The sequence below is a fragment of the Petaurus breviceps genome, unplaced genomic scaffold (genome assembly GCF_028583685.1).
Source record: "Petaurus breviceps papuanus isolate PSGF00001 unplaced genomic scaffold, PetGlider_PUasm1.0 126, whole genome shotgun sequence".
Lineage (NCBI taxonomy): Eukaryota > Metazoa > Chordata > Mammalia > Diprotodontia > Petauridae > Petaurus > Petaurus breviceps.
In genome coordinates, this window is record NW_027185655.1 from 15,231,521 (window position 1) to 15,241,552 (window position 10,032).

General features: G+C 37.5%; 1 protein-coding gene across 14 annotated transcripts in view; it reads left to right on the plus strand.

Moving 5' to 3' along the window:
• Window positions 1–10,032, plus strand: part of PTPN13 (protein tyrosine phosphatase non-receptor type 13) — a 204,622-nt gene that overhangs the window by 91,270 nt on the left and 103,320 nt on the right. For all 14 annotated transcript variants that reach the window (XM_069093304.1, XM_069093313.1, XM_069093268.1 and 11 more), the window contains 2 exons: window positions 7,636–7,731; window positions 8,748–8,841. In XM_069093304.1, coding sequence (XP_068949405.1) covers window positions 7,636–7,731; window positions 8,748–8,841 — 190 coding nt within the window. The remainder of the gene's footprint in view (window positions 1–7,635; window positions 7,732–8,747; window positions 8,842–10,032) is intronic.

Consider the following 10,032-nt stretch of genomic DNA (forward strand, 5'->3'; position numbering starts at 1 on the left):
TGTGTGTGTGTGTGTGTGTGTGTGTGTGTGTGTAATGTCTGAGGCTGTATCCAAACTCAGGTCGTTCTGACTTGGGGGGGGGGGGAAGATTTTATTCTACTGAGAGTGGGTGGCAGGTTACGTATTAGGAAGGAAAGAAAGGCCTTCCACAGAAGATGGAGCTTGAAGGAATTCTAAGATCATAGATTAACAGAGAAAACATTCTAGGCCTAGGGGCCTGCCTATGCAAAAGTATACAGACTGAAAGTATTGTACCATGGACAGGGAACAGCAAATGGGTGAGTTTGTCTGAAGAATAAAATGCATAAGCGTGTAGAGACTGGGGAGAGAGGTATGAGAAATCATTTGGGAATATGGCTGGTACCCAATTGTAAAGGGTTTTAAATGCCAAATGGAGGAATTTATACTTTAACCTAGAGGCAACATAACCACAGAAATGTCTTAAGAGTAGTGAAATTGTGTGATCAGACCTGTGCTTTATGAATATCAACTTGGCATCTTGCTATAGGGTGTAATACAAAAGGAAAAGACTGGAATTGGGGTGATCAATTAAGTGGCTCTTTGTAATCATCCAGGGAGAAAGTGGCTGTGCTCTAGGGCACTGACTGTCAGGGAAAGGAACAGTTCATGAAAAGAGGATTTATATTCCATATATGTGAACACACACACGTGTGTATATATACATGCATATGCATATATGCATAATTCTCGTGCATGTTTATATACATATAACATTATACCAGTTATATTTTTGTTTAACATTTGTGTGTTCATATATGTAAGACTGAGTTACTGGTAACATGACAATATTAGGATCATTAAGAGTTCCTCCTTAAGTTTGGTTATTGGGAGTCCTGACTTTCCTGGTGGCTGAAATATCTTGAGGAAGTCACTCAAAATATCTGCGAGGGTCTTCCCTATCTTTCATTTATCTTCACCATTCTCCTCATCTCTTGCTTCAGGATAGTATTGTAAACACTTTTGAAACATCTTATAGAGAACATTGCCATTTAATTGTATGGGTGTTTATGATACTGGTTTTCTTTTCTAAAAGTTGCCTCTGGGGCAGCTAGGTGGTGCAGTGAATAGAACACCAGCCCTGGAGTCAGGAGGACCTGAGTTCAAATCCAGTGTGACCTTGGGCAAGTCACTTAACCCCAATTTCCCAGCCCTCCCCCCTCCAAAAAAAAGTTGCCTCCAAATTAAGGAAATCTTTATTTCTGAAAGACCATTACTGAGCTATCATTCTGTGTATCCGTGATCTAAGAGAGAGTAATTTGAGAATGAACACAGGGATGAAGTAGAAAGGGATTGAGAAAATAGGAAACAATGGAAGTTTAATTAATTTAAAGGATTTAAATTTGGTCATTTAAAGGAAAATGACATTCACGTCAGAATTCTTTATCAATTCAGCAACCAGCTTTGACTTCAGAGGTAGTGGCAGATGTAGAATGAGACAGATAGTGATGGATATGGCCAGTGGGTTGGTTTGCTTTACTTGGTTTTTTTTTTTTTGAAGGGCAGTTGGGATTAAGTGACTTGCCCAAGGTCACACAGCTAGTATTTGTGTTAAGTGTCTGAGGCCAGATTTGAACTCAGGTCCTCCTGGCTGATGCTCTATTCACTGTGCTTTACTTCTTTATCTTTCTTTGTTATAGGGAATATTCTTTTGGGGAGAGGGAGAGCCATTAAGAAATGGGAATTATATTAAAACCTCACTGAAATGTAATTAAATAAAAAGAAATTAGAAGGAAAATTGGTTTTATACCTTTGTTGTGCAGTTGGCATCAGTTGGGCTTTCCCAGGAACCTGTGTGTCAGCCCAGGGTCCAGTTATTTGCCTCTAGATCCCCGTGTTCAGCTCAGGGCTTTCTTCTGCTACTCCAGAGACCATCTCCACACCAAGCCAGTGGCAGTGGTCTCTCTCTGTTTCTCATCTGATGATCTCATCAGTCTCCATGAATACAATTATCACCTCTTACGCAGAAGATCCCCAAGTCTAATAAGAGCTAATGTGGATCCAGCACTTAAAAGTTTTTGCAAAGTTCATTTCAAATATTGTCTCATTTAATCCTGAAAGTAACTATAAGGATGGAGGTGTTGCTATTAGACCCACTTTATAGATGAGGAAACTCCAACCGACAGTGGTTACTGGCTTGTCCAGGTTTATACTGCCAGTAAGTCTCAGGGGCCAGATTTGAACTCAGGTCTTCTAGAATTCAGGCCCAGGGCTTTATCCACTGAGCCTCCTTATATCTATCTCTGCCTGATCTCTAGTGTCATACTGAATGTATTGTATGCCCCACAGACATCTCAAGTTCAAAATGTGCAAAACAGAACTCATCTTTCCCCCCAAACTCTCCTCCCTTCGCAATTTCCCAGTTACTGTTGAATGCTGTGCCATTTCCCCAGTTACTCAGGCTCATACCCTCCATGGTAGTCTCACTGGCCCCCATCCTGCACGTCCAGTCTGTGGTCTTCTTGTTCCTGCCTTCACATCTACCTTAAGTCCCCTTCTCTCCATCCCTATGGCTGCCCGTTGGTACAGGTCCTCTTTCCTTCATGCTGATCTTACAGCCATCCCCCTTTCTTTGGCCTCCCCACCTCAAGGGTTTCCACATTCCTCCCCATCCGCCGCTCAGATACCAAAGCAGTTTTCGAAAGCTCATGTCTGACCATGTCACCTGCCTCCTGAGGAAATGACAATGGTTCCTTGTTACCTTCAAGATCAAGCTCTGTGTGGCTTTTAAAACCTTTCTCTCTTTCCAACCCTCTTGTTCTTCATTCTCTTCCACATTCTCTGAGATAGAGTAATGCTTGCCTCTGACCATGGGCCTTTTCACTGGCTGCCCCCCCTTGTCACTTGATTCCTGTCCCATAAGACTGTTCCAATCCCAGGCAGCCTTTTTTCTGTAACTAGAGCCCCCTCCAGCCTCACACCCTCACTCCTGTTTTCTCCTCAGGTTAATAATGGCAGGGCAGCCTCTGGTAGGAGGGCTGGTCCTGCAGCCAGTTTGGGTGCCTTCCCTTCTGTACATACTGTATATACCTATACCTTGTCTGTGCATTGCTTTTTGTGTCTTGTCTGTCTGTTAGAATGTAAGCTCCTTGAGCGCAGGGATTGGGGGGGGGGGGTGTATTCATTTTAAACTTAAACACAAAAAGGAAAAAGAGAAAAAAAGAACATTTCCATGTACACAGCAAAACATGAGGAATATAGTATAAAACAGTAAATTTCCATTTCACCAAAACCTGTGTGATAAATCTTACGTGTTAATTTCAAAGAGGGCATTGCTTTCCTTTGTAGTTTTGTTGCTTAGCGCAGAGTATTGTTCACTATTTGTCATTTTTATTTGGGTTCTGAGAACAATGTTATAAATGTAGAAGGGGGAAAAGAGTAGCATGATAAAATAAGAAACATGGCAGATAAGAAGCCCGATCATTATTTCACATCCTCTGAGTCTTCCTCACTACTCACCCACTTACTAGTGGAGTGATATTGGTCCAATTAAGTACTCTCTCCAAGTGGCAATTTTCCTAATATTAAAATGGGCATGTTACTGTCTGCTTCTTCTGACTCACAAAGGTGGGGGTTAGGATCAAATGAGATAGTGTTTAAGTGCCTTATAAACTATTAAGCTTTATAGAAATATGAAATGATTATCATTGCAATGTATGCTATTTGACCGGTTATATCTCACGGCAGCACCACTTCACTTTGGTTACCTTAATGGGAAAGAACAAAAATAAATAAAGAGCCCCACTGTTTCTTTGCCTGACAGGTCATTTGAGAGAACACTATCCCTTTTAAGAAAAAAAATATAGTGAAATAAGGGTATGTGTTTCAATGCTTAAAAGATTTGGGGGCCGAACAGAAATCAACAGAATTTTTGAGATTCCTTATTATCATTCTAATTTCTAAATTATTAGTACAATTGTATTATACATACTTTTCAAAATTATTTGGCTATCTCTTGTTTTTAAATCACTTTCTTATCTGGATATATTACTTCTTCATCCCCAACTCAGCAATAATTTTTAAAAAGAGATGAAAATAGCAGTTCATCAAATCTAGTCAGCATTTCTATCATATCTGGCAGTCTATACATATATGTATCTATATATATAGATATATATATATGTATCTTATAGTCTCTCTATATACTTAATTAAAATGGTATTTATTCGTAAAGTTTATCCAAGCTAGGTTAAGGGTACAATGACTTCTTCAGGCAAGGTGACCCAGTGGGTAGAACAGGTTTAAATTCTGTCTCAGATAATAACTAACTTGGTGACTTGACATTTCTTAGCCTCACTTTCCCCTTTTGTAAAGTGGCAATAATAATACCTCAGAAGACTGTTGTGAGGCTCAAGTGAGATAATATATTTAAAGTTATTTGTAAACCTTAGAATTATATATATATATACATATATGTATGTATATATATAAAATATGCATGTATTTGTATACTCATATGTGTAGGACTGTTAGCTGTTATCATTAGAAGGGAAGGCAGGGTGGTACCATAGAGAGAGCAGAGGGCCTAGGTACAGGTACAATAGGTCTACCTTAGATGTTCACCACCTGTGTGACCTTGGACAGTTCCCTCATCTGGAAAATGAGGGGTTTGGACTCATTGGCCTCTGAGTTCCCTATCCATTATTATTATGGTTCTTAAATGTTCTTACATCCTGAATTGCTTACTCTCTGTAATTTTAAACTCATTTTCTACTGGATCTTAAAGTGGCAATGTTGGTCCTTGCTATTAATTTACATTGTTTTCTTTGCTAATGATTTGAATAGAGAGGTCTTGTCCCTGTTGGGATAAAGTGATATGCAGGCTCTTTTCACAGATTCCCAACAAAAACAAAAGGATGTTCATCTTAAATGTTAATTTGAGACTTGTCATATGTTGATGGAAAAGTACTATGGCTGTAAGGATTGATTGAGGATTTATCCTCTAAGCATTTTGAAACATTTGAAAAGCTATGTCTGTTTGGTTCACTTAGGTTTGTGGATTTTGGTTATTTTCACACTTTCTCTTCTACATTTCCCCATGAAATCAGGAGTAGACCTGGATGAGTGGATTCTTCCTAAGCCGTGGTCTGTGCTCAAAAGACACAGGAATCTTCGGTATCTCTGTGGGATGCTATCACTATTCCAAGAGAAGTGGGCCCATTCTATCAATTCTGCAGGGGAAAAAAATTACCTAAAATCTGTGATTCTAAGAGAAGTTCGGGTCTATACTGCTACTGAGTCAATTTTGACAGATAATCCTGTTACCAAAGAATAAATTCTCACCACCCCCTGACGATGACTAGGGACATGAGGTCTGGCTTCTCAGGGTGGTTGGCATGATCCTATGCCTTATCAGAGAAGACTTTGGGTCCTTCTGGAGATGGGAACCTTTAAAGTGTGGATCACATATTTAGTTGTTGGATTTTTTTTTTCCCCTTTTCAAATTTTTATTATGGATATCCTTAATACATGGGTTGGCCATCCCTACAAAGATTTATTTTTATTTTTAATTTGTGGAATAAAATAAGCATTTCCATAACATGGTGCCATTAAAAAAAGATGATTGCATAGGTAACTAAAAATCTACTATATACAACTTGTAATCCCTTTCAAATATACAATAAAATTATCATGTAAATTTCCTTTTTTTCTCCCTTCCCTCACCCTACAGATGGCTACCATTAGACACAGATAGGTCTATGTATGTAAAATTATTCTATGCATACTTCTATTTATTATTTATTTATTATGTTATTATTTTATTTATTTATTACTATTCTATATATTATCATACTTCTATTATCTTTCTCTGGATGCAGATAGTTTTTTTCATATGTCTTTTGTAGTTAATTTTGGTATTTATAGTAGTCAGAATAACCTAATTACTTAAAGTTGTCCTTAAAACAGTATTACTATTACTGTATACAGTGTTCTCTTGGTTCTGCTCTTCATTATTTCATGCAAGTTTTTCTTTGTAAAATCATATGAGCTCAATCATTTCTTACAGCACAGTAATATTCTATCACAATCATTTACCATAACTTATTCAGCCATTCCCCAATGGTGGACATCCCAGCAATTTCCAATTCTCTTCCACCACAAAGAGAGCTGCTATAGACATTTTGTTTGTTTGTTTGTTTGTTTGGAGGGGGGCAAGGCAGTTGGGGTTAAGTGACTTGCCCAAAGTCACATAGCTAGTTGTGTCAAGTATATAATGTTACATTTGAACTCAGGTCCTCCTGACTTCAGGGCTGGTGCTCTATTCACTGCCTCACCAAGCTGCCCCTGCTACAAACATTTGAGAACATATAGGCTCTTTTCCTTTTTCTCTAATTATCCTTGGGAATAGACCAAGTAGTAGTATTACTGGGTCGAAAGGGTATAAGTAATTTAATAATGTTTTGTACCTCATTCCAGATTGCTCTCCAGAAGGGTCAGATCAGCTCACAATTGCACCAGCAATGAATCAGTGTTCCAATTTTTCCACATCCCCTCCAACATTTGTCGCTTTCCCCTTCCATGGGCCATCTAATCCAACCCATTCATTTGATACCCATAGTGATAGCTAGGGAACCTAGTGGATAGAGATCTGGGTTTGAATCATGCCTCAAACAGTATGCTCTTTGACCCTGCACAAGCCATTTTGTTTGCCTTAAGTTTTATCGTCTGTGAAATTCCCCAGAGTTGTGATGATAAAATAAGAATATTTGTAAAGGGTTTTATAAACTTTAAAATACTAGTTATTATTATCAATACTGATGGCTAGAAAGGTTAAACGACTTGCCCAGGGCTGCACTGTTAGTGTCTAAGGTAGGATCTAAGCACCGGTCTCTAACTACAAGTACAGAACTTTATCTGCTACACTGTGAATTAATAGTAGAATCCGTTATATGAAACTAAACAGCCATTTGAAGGCAAAGGAAATTTAGCTATTTGATCACAATGTACGGATTGACATGTTAATAACTGCCTTGACAAATTCTTAACTCCATTTAGTCGAGAAGAGAAAAAAAGAATTGACAGTCACCTTGTCAGGACTTCTCTTTTTCTAATGACCTTCTGAAGCCAGAGCTTTTTCAGCTTTCTCAGCAAAAATACAAACTCTGGCCCTATTTTACTTACAAACCATTCTTTCTTAAATAGCTCATTCACTTGACTATACTATATTGTGTTAATGATATTTATAGAGACGTCGAAGGAAATTCAATTTTGAAAGTTTTTTTCAATCATTCTGATAAACTCAATTACTCAAAAAATAGTAACGTAAGCCAAAGAAAGGAAAAATATTCATTTCAGTATTTTAGTAAGAGTGTAGTGTTCTTTGGGAGACTATAACTACTTTTGTTTTTGTTTCTTTGGTGGGATTTTAAAAAAAATTCTACATTTTTTTCCCTTTGTTTTCACCTTTTTATTTTGCTATAAACATAAGGTGTTTTTAAAAATTAATCCTGTTTACTCTTTTTTGGTAATAAAATTAACTATTGTAGTGATGGAGTCTGCAAATTTTAAAGATTTTTAAAAATATTTTTATTTCATTATAAAATCAATATTTTTTTTTTTTTGCAAATCAGTTAATGAACACCAAGGCTATCATGCTTTGTCTTGTATCTTTTTTAGAACCAATCCGAAGATACAAACCTTACCAGAGTGATATCTATGGCACTCCCAGTGAAAGTCCATCTATTATTTCTTCTGAGCCAGATTTCCGACAAGGTAAGATGCATTAAATATAATATTGTCACAGATCCTAAAGGTCTGATGACTAGTAACTGACTTTATGTGGCTCATTAAAGGTTTACAAAGAACATTCTTTACAAGAACCCTGTAAGACAGTGTAAATACTCTTTTTATTACCATTTTACAGATGAGAAAACTGGGACTCTGACCAGTTAAATGACATGTTGGGGTCACACATTGATTATCTGAATTTGGATTAGAATCTATATCTCTGCTGATATCATGTCCACTCTACCTTTAGCCCATGTGAACACCACATATACACATAGTGTATTAGGTTGAGATGGTATTTGTCAAAAATAAAACAGATATTGAGATATAGAATGGTACAGTAGAAAGATCATTAGCTCTGGAGTCAGAAAACCTGGATTCTGATCCTTCCTGTGATGCTCACTGCCTATGTGACATTGAACTAGAACTACCCCATGGGTCTTAAGTTTCCTGTCTGCAAAATGAATGAGTTGAACTACTTGGCATCTGGAGTGCCTTCCCGCTAACTCTAGGATGATCCTATAATACTGGGGAAAATACAGGAATTTTAATGAAAATTCCTATGTAGTTTCCATTTAAAAAAATTTTTTTCCAAGACCCTAGTACCATGTTTCTCTAAAGGACTACATGATTATTTTCATTTTGGGAAAAATCATACATTGTTTTTAAAAACAACTTTGTTTCCTTTAAAGTATTTTTTTTTAAGCAATTGGGGTTAAGTAACTTGGTCAAGGTTACACAGCCAGTTATTTCTGAGTGTGGTGCTAAGTATCTGAGCCCGGATTTGATCCCCAGGTCATCCTGACACTGGAGCTGGTGCTCTTACTCACTGAGCCACCTGGCCACCCCTAAAGTATTTCTTATCGCCATAACAGCTTTATGTGATACATGTAAATCTGAAGCCCTTAAAATAACTTTGCTTTTTAAATCTTTGCTGTTAAATAGATTTATCTTTATGTTTTTAATCATTCCTGTAACTATTAATTTTGTTCACACATTAGTGAAAAGGAGTGAAGCTTCAAAAGCATTTGACTCCAGCAGTGGACTCCAAGGGGTAGATGAAACCACATGCCATGGACAGTCACAGAGACCAAGGTATGTAAAATATTAACTAATGATAATAGATTATAATTGATAGATTAATGATAATTAATTCTAATGATAATAAATACATTTTTATTCGTATTTACTAGTTATTTCACTGAGCAAGGAATTTTTCCCCTCCTCCCTTCACTTCTGTCTCTGCTTTCTCTCCTTCATCTTCTTTTCTATCTCCTTTTCAAAAAAATTTTTTATTTATTATTAGTTTTCAGCGTTCACATTTTACAAGATTTTGAGTTCTAAATTTTCCCACATCCCCACTCCCCAAGACAGCATGCAATATGTCTATCTCCTTTTACGAGTATGTTAAGATGATGTAAAATTTAGCTAATCATTACCTTTTCTATTTTTGAATCTATTAATCAAATTGATTTGTGTTTGGTTATTTTGTCTATCTGTGCCTCACTTTCCTTATTTTAAAATGGGACCATTTTAAATATGTTTACTTTCTACCACACAGGTGTGTTGTGAGAAAAGTGCTTAGTTAACCACAAAGGATTATGTAAACATAAACTAATATGATTATTGATTTGAAATGCTATTATTGCTTTGCTTTTTGTGAAGTGTGCTTTGGACTGGCTCTCCCCCGTTCCTGGGATGCTGTCCCTGATACCTCCATCTCTTCAAGTCCAAGCTCAAATTTCACCTTCTGCAGAAGGTCCTTCTCCATCCTCCACCCCCACCCCCTGCTACCCCCTGCTCTTGGTGCCTTCTTACTGAGATTACCTTCCATATACAATGTACAAATCTTTTTTATACAGTGTTTTTTTTAATAGGTTGTGTCCTCTATTAGAATGTGAGCCCCCTGAGGTCAGGGACAGTGTTTTTCCCTTCTTCATATCCACATTACTTAGCACATAATAATTACTCCATAAACGCTTGTTGATTGATTGACAGATCCTTACCCCAACTCACATGTGACCGAAGCAGGCTGGATGGAGCCAGATAGCTGTGTTGATTAGGGAAATTCTAAAAGCATAGTGTCCATGTTCAACTGGCCCCTCACTTCAGCAAGCCAGTGTTTTTATTCCTCCTTAATTGATTCTCTCTCTCACTCTGCAGAGAGTGAGATTCCAGAGAGATTCCAGAGCTTCTCTCTTCAAGCTCTCACATCTCCCATTCCTGCCCACGCATTCTCTCTCTCTCTCTCTGTCTCTCTCTCTGTCTCTCTCTCTCTCTCTCTCT